The 20,062-nt window shown below is 42.3% G+C and overlaps 1 protein-coding gene across 2 annotated transcripts in view; it reads left to right on the top strand.

Annotated features, from left to right (window-relative positions):
- The first annotated feature begins 11,567 nt into the window (after nucleotides 1-11,567).
- MAN1C1 (mannosidase alpha class 1C member 1) overlaps nucleotides 11,568-20,062 on the top strand; it is a 118,245-nt gene continuing 109,750 nt past the window's right edge. For both annotated transcript variants that reach the window (XM_070949926.1, XM_070949925.1), the window contains exon 1: nucleotides 11,568-11,664. In XM_070949926.1, the coding sequence (XP_070806027.1) occupies nucleotides 11,568-11,664 (97 nt within the window). The remainder of the gene's footprint in view (nucleotides 11,665-20,062) is intronic.

Below are 20,062 nucleotides of genomic sequence, written 5' to 3'. Positions count from 1 at the left end.
ATTTTGAGTAGTTCAGAGAACCGGCAAATACCATCTCTGGCTGGCCCCTGAGTGGGGTGGGAATGGAGATCTTGCAGTATCCTTCCCCAGGAGTGGGGAGGGAATGGAGATTTTGCAGTATTCTTCCCCTGCCAAGCTCACCAAGCCACGCCCACCAAGCCACACCCACAGAACCGGTAGTAAAAAAAATTGAGTTTCACCACTGTCTGTACCACAAGCAAACTTAGCTTGATGGGTAATTTCCATGCATTTAAAGGAGACCAGGGAGGGAAGGGACCTCTTCCTTCCAAATTTTTCAACCATATCGGCGGAAACTCAATTTATTATTTATCCACCGACTTACTGATCCCTTCCTTGGAAGAAGTGGACTGAGTCTGGAATCTCAAAGCTTTTGAGAACATGGGAAACCCTTCGTTTTTCATCATTTTATTAAAAAAAAAAAAAGGTGGGGAGGGAAGTCTTGGCCACTAATCCTTCTCTAACTTCATAAGGATGCATATTTTTCCTCCTCCTTTCCCCTGCCAGCTGGGCCCAGGCCTGTGAAGGGAAGTCAGAAACATTTTCTTTCTATAATGGTGTCAATGACCTCTAAGTAACAGTGTCTTTCTGGGAAATCCAGTTTGCTGATTATTTGGAAATATTTTTCCCACCCACAGTTTCTGGAGATCTGCTTGTGCCAGAAAACAGAATGGACTCATGAAAGTTTATATGCATTCATGCATGAATATATTATGTACCAGTGGTAGGTTTCAAAAATTTTTACTACCGGTTCTGTGGGTGTGGCTTGGTGGGCATGGCTTGGTGGGTGTGGCAGGGGAAGGATACTGCAAAATCCCCATTTCCTCTAGATCAGCTGGGACTTGGGAGGCAGAGAATAGATGAGGGTGGGGCCAGTCAGAATTTTTACTACCGGTTCTCCGAACTACTCAAAATTTCTGCTACCGGTTCTCCAGAATTGGTCAGAACCTGCTGAAACCCACCTCTGATATCTACCTCTGTGTCTTCAAGGGGTCTATTTCTCTTCCGTTAGAAAGCACTTGCTAGCTTTGGCAGACATTTGCAGCAGCCGAATAGGAACCAGGTCAAAATCCTTATGTGTCCAAGACAATTGGTTATCTTGATTTGCAAGAGCGCTTTGCTTCACATTTAAAGCAACCAAAGCTGGGCTTTGATCACAAAGAGGCCATGGTGAGATGTTCTGCCCCAGCTTCGGACCCCAAAGAACGCAGCACACACAAACTCTATACAAAGCTTATTTTACGCAAATAACTTAGTCTTTTATCATTCAAAGGCTGTTAATGAACTGTCTTAACAGCCTACCAGAATTCTAAGATAAGGTAATCATAGTCTTACTAGAGTTGGCAGAAAGCCCAGAAGCAATTTTGCAGACGTGAAGGAGAATGAATTAAAGTTGTTCCCTACAAATTGCTTCAGTTGGCGTTCCTTCTTAAATAGGCTAAGGGAGTGGCCAATTAGCCCCAAGCCTTACTCTCGAGGAGACCTCCTCCTGAGGAGCCACTCCTGCCTTTTGGCAACTCTGTGCGCCCGTGCATCGAGAAGAAGCTCCTCCTCTTCTTCCTCTTCACTTAAAGGAGCTTCTGGAGGTTCTGAAGGCCCTGGTTGAATCCCCGCCTCTGGCACCACATCTTCTCCAGCCTCCTCACTGTCTGACTCGAGCGCCAGCTGCACAAGCTGCTGGCGCAGCACCACACCAGCCTCCTCGTTGTTGGAATCAGCTACAATCTGCACAGGCTGGTGACGGGCCACAACAATGAAATTTTTTTTTACACACAGACCACACCCTATCGGGGGCCCCTATCTACCTCTTGCCTGAGAATCCAGATTTGCCTCCAGAAAATGTTCTTAATGTGTATTTCAGCTGCACCTCGTTAGATATAAAAGTATTGTTCCTTTCGTTTTAATCTATGTACAGTACACAATTGGGACCAGAATTTCCATTGCTAAGCAAGGCAATTGAGTCACACCTGTTTTTTTTTGCCATGGTTGTTAAGCGAATCCCTGTGGTTGTTAGGTGAATCTGCCTTCCCCCGTTGACTTGGCTTATTGGATGCAAACTAAGAAGGTCACTAATGGTGATCATCACACAACTCTACACGTTGCTTGCCAAGCGCCTGGATTTTGATCACGTGACCATGGAGATGCTTCAATGGTCAAGGACAGTTGTCAGTTACTTTTTTTTAGGGCCATTGTAACTTTGAATGGTCACTAAATGAATGCTTCTAAGTTGAGACTTATATGCAGTGGTGGAATTCAAATTTTTTTACTACCGGTTCTGTGGGTGTGGCTTGGTGGGTGTGGCAGGCAGAGCTGTGGAGTCGGGAGATAAATGTTCCGACTCCGACTCTGACTCCGACTCCTCAGTTTTTTGTACTTCCGACTCCGACTCCGACTCCGACTCCCCGACTCCGACTCCTCTGTATTAATATGCGAATGTATTTTATACATTCCTTGAAGGAAAGAAAGGCAACATACATGTCATTACCACAGGACTACTGGCTGGGAAGCCAACAGTCTACTGTATTGAACAGTTTAAGCAAAAGACAAACACAATGAAAACAACAAAGTTTTATTAATTTTTTTTTATTAATTTAATTAATCAAGTTGCTGGATAGTAGCAGCAGGCATAAACATCAGGAACAGGAACTTTACCAGTTCAAAAATACAAACCACATTATTTGGTTGTTTTAGAACAAAAACAAAGCTTATCTATATGAACCAAAAACAAAATCTGTAAAACCTAGAAATGGTTTATATTAATCTTGAAATGTAGTTATAGGCTTAGCAAATGCAAATCAATTCAATGTAGAGTTCTAAGGAAGAGAATTGCCTCTGCCAGATCCTCTTTCATAGAGGCTCTTAAATCAGACTTTATTATTTTTAGGGCTGAAAATAATCTTTCGACACTGACTTGGGTGGGTGGCATTGCAGTAACTATTCTGGCCACATCACTAACGATCTCTGGATAAACAAGGATGGCTTCTTCAACAGTAAGTTTTGATGAGCGATCATACTTTTCAACTTCTTTTAGTGCTTTATAAAACTCCTGTTGGAATTTTTTTATTTGGACATTTACTGGTTCTGTAACGCTTATGCGACGTCGCTTTCCTTTAGCAACTTCCATTTTGTCTAAGAAGGAATCAAAGTCTAATTCTTCGTTTGAAGAAGATGATTCTGAGTTACCACTATTGCTTAAAAGAACTCCATCCTCCTGTGGAGGTATTTCAGGTCGTAATCCCTTCATGCGAACTGCTACATCATAGAGGGCCTTTTTCCCAGTAGCAATCTGTTTACTGTTCAATAAAAGTCGGCTCATTGGGTCGACATAAATAGCCGCTAACAAGATTTCATTTTCCAGCAAAAGACTCTCTCTTTTCATCATTGAAGATGCAATGCCCTCAGCTATTAACCCTCCATTTTTGTTCAGGCGATATAACAGGCTCTTCCATTCCAAGAGGAATTTACCCGGGGTTAGATCATCACATTGCAACCTCTTGGTGACAGTGAAGGGGTGAGAAAGAAGGTTCTCCAGCTCTTTTGTTTGTGTCCACTGGCTTGCAGTTAATGCAAGATTTTCATTGTCCATTTCTTCTATGAAGTCTTTAAGTTCAAGCAAACGCTTCACCATTAAATAAGTGCTTCCCCAGCGAGTTGTTTGATCCAAAATGGCTCCTTTTCCTGCACGTCTTTTCAAAATTGCATCTGTTTTTGGGGCCCTGGCTGCAACAGTTACTTGCCATAATTTGCCAATTAATGTAGCTGCATGGCGATCTTTTAATCCATCTCTTATGGCAAGTTGCAGTGTATGAACAGCACATCGCATATGATGAATAGTAGCAAGCTTCAATGCTTCTTCAACAAAGTTGTCTAAAAAAATGTCAGCATTCTCTTCAGTTTCTAAACTTTCTCTAATACTTGCAGAGCTGTCTTCCTCTAAGTCTAATATCTGTTTGATACCTTCTTCATCTGCCTTCATCTTCTCAATTGTGCTCAACATGTTAGAAGCGTTATCTGTCACAACACATAAAATCTGTTCCTTTTTAATTTCAAAATCTTCTAGAACACCCTCCACTAACTTCTGAAGGTAATCACTGGTGTGATGTGCCTGAGTGTCCTTTACTCCGAGGGTCCGTGTTATTGTTTTGTTATTTTCATCCACAAATCTAACATTAATAGCGAAATAATTAACTCTGTGACGTGTGCATGCATCCATTTTAAGGAAGACAAAACGTCCTTTCATAACTTTCTGTAGTTCTTCCTTTTTACATTTGGCCTCCTCAATTATAAGTTTCCTTATACTTTCTCTTTCCAGAGAAACACCAAGTTTTTTTGCCATTTCTCCATTTAGGCCTAAAAAGGCTGTCTGTGAAAAGAAGGATAGTGGTACACTATTCTTTACTACCATTTCAATAATGTGGTGTTTGAATTTTTCTGGTGTCATCCTTATGGTAACTTTGTCAGATATAAAGAATTTTCTTATTTGTGATTGTTCTCCAGTAGATTTCTGAACGTTTTTTGTCACAGAAGTAGATGCAATGTTTTCATTGCTATCTTTCTCATTCACGGCTTCTAACACTTTGGGATGAAAACGCTGTAAGTGTCTTTTCAAATTTGATGCTCTTGTAGGTGCATTTTTATCAGGCCCACTGAAACTGCTAATTTTTGCATCACATTGTTTTTCACCATCATCATCTTTTCTAATACATTGGCACACGTAATGTTTTCCATCACTTGATAATGCAAAGTGCTCATAAACAGTAGACTTTGTTGTGTTTGTTGTTAGCAGTCTTTTTGCCATTGTTTAGGATGCCTCTTTCCCTAAAATATAAAATATGTTATACTAACTGGCATATAATTAGATTTTTAATATCAACATACACAGTCTTGTAAGTTGTACGTACATGGCTTTATACAAACAAATAAGCTATATATCCCAGCACTAAACCTAGACATGATTTGTCCTATACAATATAAACACTTACAGTTGAATCCAAGAAGCTGTTCCACCAAGTTCTTCTAAGCCAGTGGTTCTCAACCTTCCTAATGCCGCGACCCTTTAATACAGTTCCTCATGTTGTGGTGACCCCCAACCAGGGGTGGGTTCTAAATTTTTTTACTACCGGTTCTGTGGGCGTGGCTTATTTTGTGGGCATGGCTTGGAGGTTATGTGACTGGGTGGGTGTGGCTAGCTGGTCATGTGACCGGGTGGCCATGGCTATGTGTATAGAGGGCTGAAAAAAGTCATTTCTGACAGGTCCTCGCACTTTTGACTGGTCCTCACACTTATGACCATCCTCACATTTATGCCCGTGCAGCATTTTTAACAACCATGTCACTCATTTCACAACTGCTTCTCTTCACCATGGTGACAAGATAGGGCAAAAACGTAAAATGTGAGGACAGTCGTAAGTTCGAGGACTGGTCAAAAGGGAGAGGACCAGTCAGAAATAACTTTTTCAGCCCTCTGAGTAGTCCATATACATAAAAGGATACAGCAATAGAGAGGGATGAAGGAAGGGAAGGGAAATTAGAGTAGGAGTGAGGGTAAGAGAGGGAGGAAGAGAGGAGGAGAAGGAGAAAGGAAGAGGAAGTAGGGAGGAGAAGAAGAGGGTGAGGAAGAGAAAGTAAGAAGGAAAGAAAAGAGAGAGGTGGTAGGTTTGAGGAGAAAGATTGCTGTACAATAAAAAAGATGAAAGGGAAGAAAGCCAACCCCAAACAAATATAAAGATATTAAGATAAAGAATGAATTGTTAAACTTTAAAGAATAAAAGAGAACAAATATGAATAAATAACAATAATTAGAAACACACATACAAACATACAATGTATTTTCTTTGAACAGAGTATTTGGCCGGTTCATAAATTTAAACAGTGTTTAGTCATTTCAATTAAATTTACAATTTCTATATTTCCTTTTTGCCATATTTATTCCTCATCTATTTTTGTAAAAAACCAATATTACCCTTCATCCTCATCTCTAATCTTAATCAAATTCAATTTTTCCCTTCTATTCTATATTATACCCCTTCCCATTGTCATCTATTTTTATATCCATCCTCACATTGGTTAATTATGTAATATTACAGTTGTTTAATATGAATTCAACATTTTAATATAAATCAATTAGTTATATAACTACCTTTTTTGTATATTAATCAATATGAACATGAATATTCCAATTATTTCCATGCAATCCAATTTCTTACAAATCAATTAATTATATTTACCAATAATAATAAACCAAATAATTTCCCCCATATATTCCTCCAAACCACAACTTAACCATTTCTGCTTTCAACACAATATACAATTAATAGTATCTCAATTATTACAATTCCCTAGTTAAATAGAGCTTTTTTTCTTTTGTGTTTTAAAATCTCCTTTTTTCCCTAAATTTCCCGTTGTTTGCACCTACCTTTTTTGGTGAGGAAAAAGAAAAGAAATCTGCCTGCCTAATTTTCTAACATGCAAAACCAACAGCCTGCTTTACTTTCTCTTTCGTTTTTCAGTATAGCTAGGGGGGGAAAAATCTGCAGTCTTTCCAAGCAAGCAAAAGAGCACTGAGCAAAACAGCTCAGAGCAAATCAGCTGGGGGTCGGGAGCCGATCTAATCAAGGGCTAATTAGCCTATGCTGAAGCTCCGTGGGCCAATAAAATTACAAAAAAACCACCGAACCATTTGTTAAATTGCTGGGTCGCCCGCCCCTCGCCCACCACTATTTATTGGCAATAAATGGTTTACAGCTTCAGTCTTGAACTATTGACCCTCCATTCCCTTCACTTATGCAAGTGTCTCTAGTCCTGCAAAAAACATATTTACTTAATCCCTTATCAGTGAGAGGCTAGGTTACCCATGGGCGCTGCGTTCCCTGTAACAGCAGAACACAACACTATGGAAAGTATTGCCACTCCTAATTGTGCGTTGCGTGCCTTATAGTGAAGCACATGAAAAGCATGCTTCTTCACGGTCACTTAACGTGTTCATTTTGCGGTTACGTGAGGCACTGCATGCATTGGTCTTTATTCTTACAGTAGAGAAGTCATTAATTATAACTTTTTGTGAATTGGGACATTTAAACTTGCTTTTTTTAAAATTCCAATCTAAATTTAGTAGGAGTCAGAGTCGGTGCATTGTTTGCCGACTCCGACTCCGACTCCAGGTACCCAAAATTTCCTCCGACTCCGACTCCTCGACTCCGACTCCGACTCCGACTCCACAGCACTGGTGGCAGGGGAAGGATACTGCAAAATCCCCATTCTCTTCCTCACTCTGAGGCCAGACAGAGGTGGTATTTGCTGGTTCTCCAAACTACTCCAAATTTCCACTACCGGTTCTCAGTCAGAACCTGCTGAATCCCTGCTTATATGTAATTATACAAATGAAAAGCCAACCTCCATGAACTGTGAGTGTTATACACCTGTAGAATTTATCTTGGTTCAAGGTAATGTAAGCCAACAGGTGAAGCTTTGTGTAGACCCGTGATGGCGAACCTATGGCACGCATGCCACCGGTGGCACGCGGAGCCATATCTGTCGGCACACGAGCGTTGCCCTAGCTTAGCTCCAGTGTGCATGCGTACGCCAGTCAGCTGATTTTCGGGCCTTTAGGGCCCACCGGAAATTGGGAAACGGGTCATTTCTGGCCTCCAGGGAAGGTGGGGAAGACCATTTTGGCCCTCCTCAGGCTCCTAGAAAGCCTCTGGAGCCTGGGGAGGGCAAAAAACAGGCCTACTGGGCCACCGTGCCATCATGGGCCAAAAGCGGTGGGAGCGCGGGGGGGTCGTGCGTGCGTGCACGGGGGCGAGGCACATTGGATTATGGGTGTGGGCACATGCGCACTCAACCTCCTGCACTCCCCCCCCCCGCTTTTGGCACGCAACGGCAAAAAGGTTAGCCATCACTGGTGTAGACAGAGTGGAAGTATTTGGGATGGGGAAATTTCCTAAGCTACATAAATGGGTCTGATTGATATTTGACAAGGCTTACTCTCTCCCTGAATTGCCAATATCTTTGCTTCGTTTCCTGAGTTTGTCAGTCTGTTGAAGGTCAGAGAACAGCTGCACTCTTTATCAATGTTGATTCTTGTCCATCTAGATCAGGGTGTCAAGGCTTGTGGGCCGGATCTGACCCATGATATGGTTGGAGCTGGCTCACAGGGCCATCCTGGAAAATGTAAGGGGCTGTCCTACGTCACTTCACCCCAGTCTACCCAATGCGGCTTCGGCCCCGTCTACCCAATGTGAAGCGGAAACATCGGGCCCGTGTCGCTTTGACCCGGTCTACCCAATGCAAAGAGGAAACATCAGGCCAGTGTGGCTTTGGCCTGGTCTACCCAATTCGAAGAGGAAAAATGCCAGCAGTTTGGGGAGTGATGTCAAGCTGGCCATGCCCACCCAGTTGGCCACACCCACCCAGTAAGCCCGCCTGGCCCCCTGAGGTCAACCACAACCCTGATGCGGCCCTCAATGAAATTGAGTTTGACACCCCGATCTAGATCAGGGGTCTCCAACCTTGACAACTTTAAGACTTGTGGACTTCAACTCCCAGAATTCTGGGAGTTGAAGTCCACAAGTCTTAAAGTTGCCAAGGTTGGAGACCCCTGATCTAGATTCTAGAATAAGGCTCTCCAAAATTTAAGACTTGTGGACTTCTACTCCCAGAATTCCTCAGCCAGCATATTGAGTATGTCTTGGAGTTGAAGTCTATAGGTCTTAAAATTGCCAGGTTTGAAGAGCCCTGATCTAGAAAGAGTGGACCTGCCACTGTAACGTGCTGAAGATGGGCCTGTCTTTGAAACAGGGTGGATAAAAATCAATGATTTTTTAAAAAAAATAAAAAAAATCAGATTTTTTTGATTTAAATCAGATTTTTTTTTATTTTTATCGAATTTATTTTAATAAAAAACTTTTGAGGTAAAAATCTATCATAAGATAGTTTTCTATTTAAGATACATAAATAATTTAGTTTATTCAGCATGAAATGGAGCTTAGTTATGTAGCATGAGGTTGTATATTCTGCAACACTGGGACTATCGGTGAGTCAAAGGAGTAGCAGAGATGACAGTTGCTCTTTAAAAATTATGATTTAAATCGAGTTGATTTAAATCAAGCCTTTTTACTAGTGATTTAAATTGTGATTTAAATCAACTCGATTTAAATCAAATCCACCCTGCTTTGAAGCTGACCTTGAAACTTCAGCTGAGGCAGAACTGAGGCACTGTCAATTCATGGAACCAGCTCCTATTACATCACTCATACCTGTTGGAATTGCACAAAAGACCAAGGCTCTAAAAAGGCTTAGAACCAGGAATTTTGAAGAATTGCTTGAAGCCCTATAAGCCAATCTGTGTTTTAATATTGGCCGAAAATTGGGTGGTTGCTTGTTTCCATATTGCCGAATCTGTTGACAGTGGGAAGGAAAGCTCCTTCAGCAGCTGTTCTTATTTTGTGCTTTCCCTTCCCAATGAGAGTTGATCCAGTCTGCATCATTTAAACGGTAGCTGTTTTCAGCTGAGCATGGAACATATTAAAATATTGTCGGAATCTGGATTGATTTGCAGCTCTTTTATGATTGAGATGGTTTTATTCTCCTCTTGGGTGATTCGTATTCTTTTAACCCAGCTTGGAAAGACTTGAGTTCTAGAAATATAGTTAAGAAATGGATTAACTAAAAGCATTCTTACTGAAAGAGAATGAGAAGGATCTAAACTTCAGGGCTTAGTTTAAATTTTATTCTTTCACCATGGAGCAGAAAAGGACTCTATATATACCTATGGTTCTCATCCTAGAGATCTATTGATCTTTATTAAATAGATAGATGATAGAATTTTTTATTGGCCAAGTGTGATTGGACACACAAGGAATTTGTCTTTGGTGCATATGCTCTCAGTATAGATAAAAAGAAAAGATACATTTGTCAAGAATCATAAGGTACAACACTTAATTATAGTCATAGGGTACAAATAAGCAATTGAATCATACTAGGAAACAAACAATATAAACAGTAAGGATACAGCAACAAGTTACAGTCATACAGTCCTAAGTGGGAGGAGATGGGTGATAGGAACGATGAGAAGATTAATAGTAATAGTAATGCAGACTTAGTGAATAGTTTGACAGTGTTGTGGGAATTAGTTGTTTAGCAGAGTGATGATGTTCAGGAAAAAACTGTCCTTGTGTCTAGTTGTTCTGGTGTGCAGTGCTCTATAGCGTCCTTTTGAGGGTAGGAGTTGAAACAATTTATGTCCAGGATGCGAGGGGTCTGTAAATATTTTCACAGCCCTCTTTTTGACTCGTGCAATATACAGGTCCTCAATGGAAGGCAGGTTGGTAGCCATTGTTTTTTCTGCAGTTCTAATTATCCTCTGAAGTCTGTGTCTGTCTTGTTGGGTTGCAGAACCAAACCATTAATTAATCTTTATTAGTTGTTAGGACAATCTGAAACCACTACATCCAGAGGTCTAATTTTGAAGAACTGTTGCAAAAAGGAATAAATGGGTGGAGATGGATGTGTATGAGTTTCTAAGGAGCATATGATTAGCTGTTGAGATAAGTACGTTGCTCTGATTAGAGAATGATTTGGTGCAAATCATGAGGTTTTCTTTAGGTATTATCTCAGTATCATACCTGGTGACCTTAGTTATTCTGTCTTGAATAATTGTTTTGAAATAGAGGCAGTCTTCAACTTATGACCACAATTGGGACCCAATTTTTTACGGCTAAGTAAGGCAGTTATTAAGTGAGTCAGGTCTGATTTTATCTTTTTTTGCTACAGTGGTTAATGTCATGCAGTCATTAGGCAAATCCATCTTCTCCCATTGACTTTGCTTGCTGGAAGCCATTTGTGAAGGTTGCAAATGGCGATTACATAACCCAGGAATGCTGCAGTTATTATATATATACATATCAGTTGTCAAGTGTCCAAATTTTAATCATGTGACTTTGGGGAGGATCAGTTGTAAGTCACTTTTTTCACTGCCATTATAACTTTGAACGTTTGCTAAGGGACGGGCTGTGAGAACTTCTCCTATTCTGAGTTTTGTTTTTAGTTCATACCGACATACTTAGCAGAGTAACAATAACAATAAATAGTCAAGGCAGTAGGAAGCGAATTGCTGTGTTCATCTTATATACTCTTAATTTTATTTTGACGAATGTTTTCAATCTACAGAGAAGTCCTAAACCAAGTGCAGACATGGTAGGAAATTAGTTAGTAGGAAAACAGTCTGAATAGACAGGCTTGCAATTTAAGGAAGCATTTTATTTTTGTAGCCTACAATATACAGCTAGCTAGTTAATGTACGGAGAGCAAAAGAGATTTCTTACGCCCACTTGTTAAATGCTAATTTGTGAATTTAAATTCACTGCTAGACAAACCTCATCCAGAATTCAACAGCAAGACAGAATCATTGTTTCTCTGGGTTTGTGTGTGCCTATTTGGATTCCTTCGGTCTCTTTGCACGTCAATTAACTCTATCCTTGAACACAGCGATGCCCAGATGCTGTCTGAAAAAAACCCAGCTAAGTGCCAGTTACCTCTTTCTTTTGCAGATGATGAAGTTTGCTTGGGATAACTACAAGCAGTTCGCTCTGGGGAAAAATGAACTGAGACCTCTCACGAGAAACGGACATATCGGGAACATGTTTGGTGAGTTGAACTTTAATGTTGCTGAAATGAGCCCAGTGGCTTTGCTAAATGCTTAGCAACAGGCAGTCAGGCTAGAATGCATATTTTGAAGAGTGATTAAGTACATGGTGGATTCATACTTCCCTCCTTCAGAACAGAGACATAAATATAAGACAACTGGCAGAGCAGCTAGTTCTACCAAGTCACAGCACAGCTTGATTCTACAGACCCTTGATTGGCTGGTCCTTCGAATGGCTTTGAAACTGCCACCCTCAACCCAATGTATTTCAGCTGAATGAGTGGTGAAATTCAGCCGGTTCTATCCGGCTCAGGCGAACTGGTAGTGCTGGTGGCGGGAGGCTCCGCCCAACCGCCCGGACATCAGCACATCCTGTTTTTGACCCTCTGCGCATGCTCAGAAGGCTCTGGGCATCCGTGGAGGAGGTGCACGCGCTCACATTTGCGAGCCGTTAGCGAAGGTAAGTGAATTTCACCCCTGAGCTGAATGGTACCATCACAATCTCTGTCCTCAAGGCTTCTGGGGTGGCAGAAGGAAACATAGGTTCTCAAAAACAACCTAAGTCTGTTATGGCGAATCTATGGCACGCATGCTGGAAGTGGCACGCAGAGCTATCTCTCTGCGCACATGGAGCCGTTGCCCATTGCTCTTCCGGGTTCCAGTGCATGCACGCGCCAGGAAACCTGATCTTCTGGTTTCTGGCGCACATGCAGGTGCGAAGACCAACTGGCCAGTGCACATGGACAAGCAGGAACCAACAAGGGGAGCAAGAGCAAGGGGAGCAGAGCTGCCAGCCAGGACAGGCAGGCTGGGACTTCCCTCCTTCCTCGCCTGAGTGGGCTTCTTGCGCCGCCCCAGCCCTCCAGCCCATGGCACTGCTGCATGTCCACGGTCCAGAGCACCTGGCCAGCTCGGGTGCACGGGGAAGGGTTTGCTGGCTGGGTGGCCAGGCACCCCGCCCACTGATCCTGCCGCTGCGATGGGGCGGAGGCGGTTCTTGCACTGCCACTCCCAGCCAGGATGCTGAAGCAGGAAAAGCTTTGGCACTTGATGCCAAAAAAGGATCGTGTGCGCTCCCATTTCAGCACTCGGCGCCGAAAAGGTTAGCCATCACTGACCTAGGTCATTGGAAGGGACATAAACTATATATTATGGTTATATCTCTCCAGGGGGAGAGCCTTTTCTGTGGGGGCACCTACCATCTGGAACGGGCTTCCCCCGGAGTTACGAAACATCCAAGACTTACGCATTTTCCGCCGAACCCTGAAAACATTTCTATTCCAACAAGCTGGTCTGGCCTAACTCTCCCTTTTTAATTGGCTTTTAAACTGTCTTTTAAATTGGGTTTTAAACCTCTTTAGATAAATTTGGATGTTTTTTAATCTTTGAGCCCAAATTACTTAATCTGTTTCTTAATAGTTTTTAACTTCTATATGTATTTGTATTTATTATGGCTGTTCACCGCCCTGAGTCTTTCGGGAGTAGGGCGGTATACAAATATGAAAAATAAATAAATAAATAAATAGGACAGGAGGAGAATAAGAATACAGTGGTACCCTCAACTGCTTTGAAACTCATCGAATTTGATACTCAATGCATTATGATGAGAAAATTTTGTCCCGGTACTCATTGTTTGTTTAGTATTCAATGCACAAGCTAGAACTTCTCAAGTGTCGGCTGCCTTGTGACTCACTACATTATTCCTTATGGGAAAAAAATTGTTTGGTACTCATCACGCCTCCCGGAACCAATTACGATGAGTATCGAGGTACCACTGTAGAGGAAAACTATAGCAGAAAGATGGGAGTTGTGTCAATGAAGATTCTCGGTCATCATTCTCTGGAAATTGAATCAAGGCAACTGGATTTCTTTTCTTCTTGGTTTGAAACATTTTGTTGCTTAGCCAAGTAACTTCTTCGCTGTGAGCAAGTTGGTTAGGGGGACCCCATAGAGGTCCCCCAGGGAGATTAGATGAGAAATGAAACCTCCCTGGAGGACATATATAGAGTCCCCCTAACCAATATGCTCAGATTGAAGAAGCTACCTGAATAAGCAGAAAAATGCTTCAACTCAACAAGAGTTGAGTTGCCATGACTCAACTACCAGACAAAGAAGGGGAACCTTCCTTACAAAGCTTTTGTATAGTTGCAAAGCATTTGCCACTAAAATTAGTGATAAAGATGGCCATAAGAGTAACCCTCATTTGAAATCTAATATTAACCGATTGTTCTACTCATTGATACCCCGAATCTGGAAGACACATGCACACACCCAAAAATACACAGCATATGTTTTTCAAGCTTGACAACGTTAGGCTGTGCAGACTTCAACTCCCAGAACCGAAGTCTATCTTAAAATTGCCTAGTTCAAAAAACCTGTGGATGGAGAAACGGGGACCAGGGCTCACATTTTCTATAATGGCAGGTGAGCTGTGTAACATGGATGCCTGTGCTATGCCATGCTGAGAAATGCCTACTGGAATCCTTACTTCCTCTTCTGCCATTTCAATAGTTTAAAGCAGGGGTCTCCAATCTTGGCAACTTTAAGCCTGGAGGACTTCAACTCCCAGAATTCCCCAGCCAGCTTTGCTGTCCACCAGGCCTAAAGCTGCCAAGCTTAAAGTCCGCCAGGCTTAAAGTTGCCAAGGTTGGAGACCCCTGCTTTAAAGGACTGAAAATCTCAGGGAGCTGAAGGCTAGTTTGGGCACTTGAGAGTAGGTACCTTGTTTCCCCTCCCCAAAATAAGACATCCCCTGATAATAAGCCCAATCGGGCTTTTGAGTGCATGGCAAGAAGGCCAAGCACTTATTTCAGGGTTCAAAAAAATGTAAGACAGGGTCTTATTTTCAGGGAAACACAGTAGCAAAAAGATCACATCTCAGCCGTTTCATTTATACCTTGATAGGCTGCTGCTCATTCCACCTCTACAATTTCAAAGCAACAGGTAATAAAAAAAAAACACATCAAACTGAGAGGCCACAAATTCATAAAAAAAATCAAATGGCACTGCCGTGCTCAACTCTAAACAGCTTTGAATGAAACTGATTTAAGTGCCGCTCTTACAGTCAGGTTTCTAACCAGTCTGCAACAGGAGAAAAGCTAGAATAGATGGAGCTTCAGAGCTTGGAGTCAGTGGGTGGTTTTACTCCCCACTCCCACCCGCCCAACTACTAAGCCCCCAGCCACATTACATAAAGCTTTTAAAGGCCCTCTCAGTTCAGATGCAATTTGCCAGATTTAAAAGAGGCTACTGATGGGAAAAACTTAAGCTCAAAAGTGTTGTTTCTCCAGAACAGAGCTGCTGGTTACGGAAGGTGGGAGGTGACTTTTGCGAAATACTGACGACATGGCTCAACATTCAAGGCTTTTGCTCTCGGTGCCAGCTGGTTTGCGTAATTTCCCCTTAGCAGGCTGCCGTGTTTTGGGTAGCTCAAATTCTTAACCCTGCTTAGAGCTAGCAAGCTTCCTCCCTCAATAAAACCTCGCTTCTGTTCCTTTGTCAGCGTAGCGCCTACCTTGCCAGTTTTTAATTTAAACATTCAGTATTATGCCTGATCTAAACAGGCAAGACTGAAAACATCACAGTTGTGCCAATCTGGACACAGTTATTTAAGCAGGGTTTTGGACCGTTTCCGTATGGCAAACCCGATGATTGCTAACAGCGTTGCTGGGCCACCATATGTAGCTGGATGCCTGCCTGTTACGTCTAATTAAAGCTGGATAGACAGTCTTGTAAGTTTATCAGCTGATATGACAATTAGTTGCCTCGAAGCTTAGTTGTTCTAATTCAACCTGTAGCATCCTTTCTGAATTAACCCATCAGAAAATGATTGGGCCAGCATCAGGCCTGTGGTGGCTCTTTTGTGACAGGTAGGGGACAACAAAGCAACTTGTATTTGTGTGTGCGATGATGGCAATGCATCTTGTGTTGCCTGAATTGTCATGATGGATAATCAGGTGTCTGGGGATAGCATTGTCTGCAGCTCATTTTGTGAGAGCTTTTGAGCAGCATTTGAAATTGCTGCAGGGGTGAAATCCAGCAGGTTCTGGAGAACCGGTAGCAGAAATTTTGAGCAGTTCGGAGAACCAGCAGCAGAAATTTTGAGTAGTTCGGAGAACCGGCAAATACCACCTCTGGCTGGCCTCAGAGTGGGGTGGGAATGGAGATTTTGCAATATCCTTCCCCCTGGAGTGGGGAGGGAATGGGGATTTTGCAATATCCTTCCCCCTGGAGTGGGGAGGGAATGGGGATTTTGCAATATCCTTCCCCCTGGAGTGGGGAGAGAATGGGGATTTTGCAATATCCTTCCCCCTGGAGTGGGGAGGGAATGGGGATTTTGCAGTATCCTTTCCCTGCCACACCCACCAAGCCACACCACGTCCACCAAGCCACGCCCACAGAACCGTAGTAAAAAAAATTTGGATTTCACCACTGAATTGCTGTCTGTATGATCTTAATGGGTTCTTTGGAAGACTTGGCTGGTCGTCTTTTTTTTTCTTTTCTTTTCTTGTTTTATTAAGATGATCCTGGAGTTTGTTACCAGGAAAGTCTCTTTTGACCTCTAGGATATGCAATGTGACGGGGTCTTTCTTTTTTTTTTTTTTTAAATACAACACCCATTGGAAAAAACAATGCAGATAATTGTTGATAGCTCTCCGTTTGTATGCAGAAGACATTCATTTCTGCATGGCTTAGTAAATAGAGCCAGGAGCGTTGCAATCCCTTTGCAAACATCAGTTAGATGAGATGGTTCAGAAGTCAGTTGGGGGTTTGGGAGGTTTTTTTTTGGAACCAATCCTATGCAAATATATTGTAAGAGGTGTTTCAGAATGCCATTTTTAATCCTGAAATCTCTTGAGAGCTGCATCTTGCCACATTCTGATACTAACACTTTTTTGAGCTCCTACATTTCCTGGCATGAGTCCATCGTACCTGCTGAACTGATTGTTTAAATCAGAGGTCTTCAAACTTGGCAGGTTTAAGACTTGTGGACTTCAACTCCCAGAATTCTCCAGCCAGCATAGCTGGCTGGAGAATTCTGGGAGTTAGTCCACAAGTCTTAAAGCTGCCAAGTTTGAGGACCTCTGGTTTAAATGCTCTTTTTGCTGTTCGCTTCAGATTCTGACATTAGATAAGATGGGAAGAGACCAAGATGGGTGGGGCCCACATTTGACAAATAACATAAATGGAACTTTCTTTGTGGCTGTTGTTGTGGTCATGGGCCAACTCATACTCCATCTGATATCCATACTCATGCACTGTTGGCGGTTTTTGTCATTTGTTTTAGCAATGTTTTGTGTTCCCCTTTTTATTGGACCTTTTTCTATTTTATACTTCCTTTGGAGATTGGGAAACTCAGATTTGAACATTAATAATACCACAGGGCTATCCAAGCAGACTGTGTTGAACTCTGTTGTTGTTGTTGTTTTTGGATTATAAGGGAACAAACAAATACGACAACTGAATTCTCACCAAAAGTGTGCCCTAAACCAGTGTTTTTCAACTTGCCACCTATTGTGGTCCACCAGCAGCCTGCGGAGCTGGCAGCAGAGACGGACAGTGAGGAGGGTGGGGAGGACCATGGGCCAGTCCTGGAGTCTGGGGAAGGCTCGGACGAAGGCTCTGCATCGGAGGCAGAGAAAGGGCCATTTGGGAGGTACGTGCTGCCTCCGGAGTCTCCAGAGTCGGACCTCAGCGAGGCAGAGGAACAGGGGGAGCCTGTTCCCAGTGCGCGCATGCGCAGAGCTGCCAGAAGGCAAGAACAGCTAAAACAAAAGGGACGACTTGGGAGTAGGGCTGGGAGATGCTTGGCCCCTCCCATAAGACTTAAAAGAGGAGCAAAGGCACGTGGGCCTTTGCAGGAAGCAACGTTGTTAATTCTGTGCAGTTTAAAGTCTGAAGCTCTGTTTGATTCTGGACTCCGTGTGGCTTTGCCAATTAGGACTTTGGCAGCGTGTCAAGGGAGATAAAGGTCAGATTATCAGCCTTATCCCGAAGGGCTCTTTACAACTATTTGGGACTCATCTGTGAATGAACATAATTCACAGCTGTTAAAATAAAACAAGTTTTTGGGACTACTACTGACTCAGGAAGTCTAGGTCAGAACCCCTATAAGATGTCTAGACTTGAGCATGCAGATTGGGGAATTTTGGGAGTTGAGGTCTGCAGATTTTAAAGTTGTCAAATTTGAAAAATTCTGCCCTAAATTGTTCAGCACAGAACCTCTTACTTGTGTTTGTCTTCCTTAATGTCATGTCTGTCCCCATTGATTCCAATATCATGTAGAGGTTATATTATGATGGTTATTCAGTATTTTGATTCCTGGATCTTTGTATGAGAAAGAGAGGGAGGGAGGAATAATGGGTAGATGGGTGGATGGATAGCAATAGTACTTGGACTTATATACCGCTTCATAGTGCTTTTACAGCCCTCTCTAAGCAGTTTACAGAATCAGCATATTGCCCCCAACAATCTGGCTCCTCATTTTACCGACCTTGGAAGGATGGAAGGCTGAGATAAGCTTGAGCCAGTGAGAATCGAACTGCTAGCAGTCGGCAAAATTAGCCTGCCATACTGAATTCTACTGTATTCTTTGCCACTTTGCTACCAAAGTGGCAAAGGCTCTTAGATGGATGGGTCCATGCATTCATGTTATATGGATAGATAGATAGATAGATAGATAGATAGATAGATAGATAGATAGATTGATAGATTGATTTATCAAATTTATATACCGCCCTACTCCCGGAGGACTCAGGGAGGTGAACAGCCAAGATAAAATACAGATAATACAAACATTAAAAGTCCATTAAAATTATTAAATACTTTGGCCCAAAACAGATTTAAAACACCCCAATTTATAAAAACAAATTTAAAAGCAATTAAAAGGGAGGTTAGGCCAGACCAGCCTGCTGGAATAAGAATGTTTTGAGGGCACGGCGGAAAGTGCACAAATCCGGGATCCTCCGTATCCCCGGGGGGAGCTCATTCTAGATGGCAGGTGCCCCCACAGAGAAGGCTTTCCCCCTGGGGGCCGCCAGTCGACACTGTTTGGCCGACGGCACCCTGAGAAGCCCCTCTCTATGGGAGCGTACTGGTCAGTGAGAGGCTATTGGTAGCAGAAGGCAGTCTCGTAAATACCCTGGTCCAATGCCATGGAAAGATAGGTGGACAGATGAATGGATGGACGGACATTGGTAGATGCATGAATAGATGATGGATGGAGGATCAAATAGATACTTTATCCCAGTTATTACATTTTGAATGTCTGAGATAGGTTTGCTGATCGCACGTCCTCTTCTTCACTGTTGATGTGAACTATTGCTTTAGGACAACTTGAGGCTCTTGCTGCAGATGCCCAGCCAAATGTTCCCTGGCAAACAACCCTTTGCAATTTTTTTTTCAGATTGCTTTTTTTCTTGGCACCCAAATTCAGCCTTCAGCACTAGCTCATTAATAGAGCAGAAAGAAGTAATAGTCCCAAATCCCTTTGTTGGCAGTTAAATTCCTCTCCCTTTCCCCCCCCCACCCCATCAACAGAAAACAACCTTCCCTAGAGCATCTTGGAACCTGTACAAATTTAGGCACTTGTCTCTTCGAGGGAATTCTACTAAAGGCATCTGCTTCCTTGCCTTCCCCCAATGCCTTGAACTTCCTGTGGTAGCAGGGGTGAAATCCAGCAGGTTCTGACCAGGGTGGATTTGATTTAAATCGAGTCGATTTAAATCATGATTTAAATCACTAGTAAAAAGGCTTGATTTAAATCAACTCGATTTAAATCGTAATTTTTAAAGAGCAACTGTCATCTCTGCTACTCCTTTGACCCGCTGTTGACTCACCGATAGTCCCAGTGTTGCAGAATATACAGCCTTGTGCTACATAACTAAGCTCCATTTCATGCTGAATAAACTAAATTATTTATATATCTTGAATAGAAAACTATCTTATGATAGATTTTTACCCCAAAAGTTTTTTATTAAAATAAATTCAATAAAAATAAAAAAAAATCCGATTTAAATCAAAAAAATCCGATTTAAATAAAAAAAAATCAATTTTTTTTTATTTTTTTAAAAAAATCATTGATTTTTATCCACCCTGGTTCTGACAGGTTCTGCAGAACCAGTAGTGGAAATTTTGAGCAGTTCGGAGAACCAGTAGTGGAAATTTTGAGCAGTTCGGAGAACCGGTAGTGGAAATTTTGAGCAGTTCGGAGAACTGGTAGTGGAAATTTTAACTGGTAGTGGAAATTTTGAGTAGTTCGGAGAACTGGCAAATACCACCTCTGGCTGGCCCCAGAGTGGGGAGGGAATGGAGATTTTGCAGTATCCTTCCCCTGCCACGCCCACCAAGCCACACTTGGTAGTAAACCAAACCGGTAGTAAAAAAATTTGGATTTCACCA

This window comes from Pituophis catenifer, unplaced genomic scaffold (assembly GCF_029215685.1).
Source record: "Pituophis catenifer annectens isolate HBS135680 unplaced genomic scaffold, rPitCat1.0.hap2 SCAF_9, whole genome shotgun sequence".
NCBI lineage: Eukaryota > Metazoa > Chordata > Lepidosauria > Squamata > Colubridae > Pituophis > Pituophis catenifer.
The sequence above is the reverse complement of the archived record's forward strand: the minus strand, read 5'-3'. Positions and strand labels throughout refer to the sequence as shown.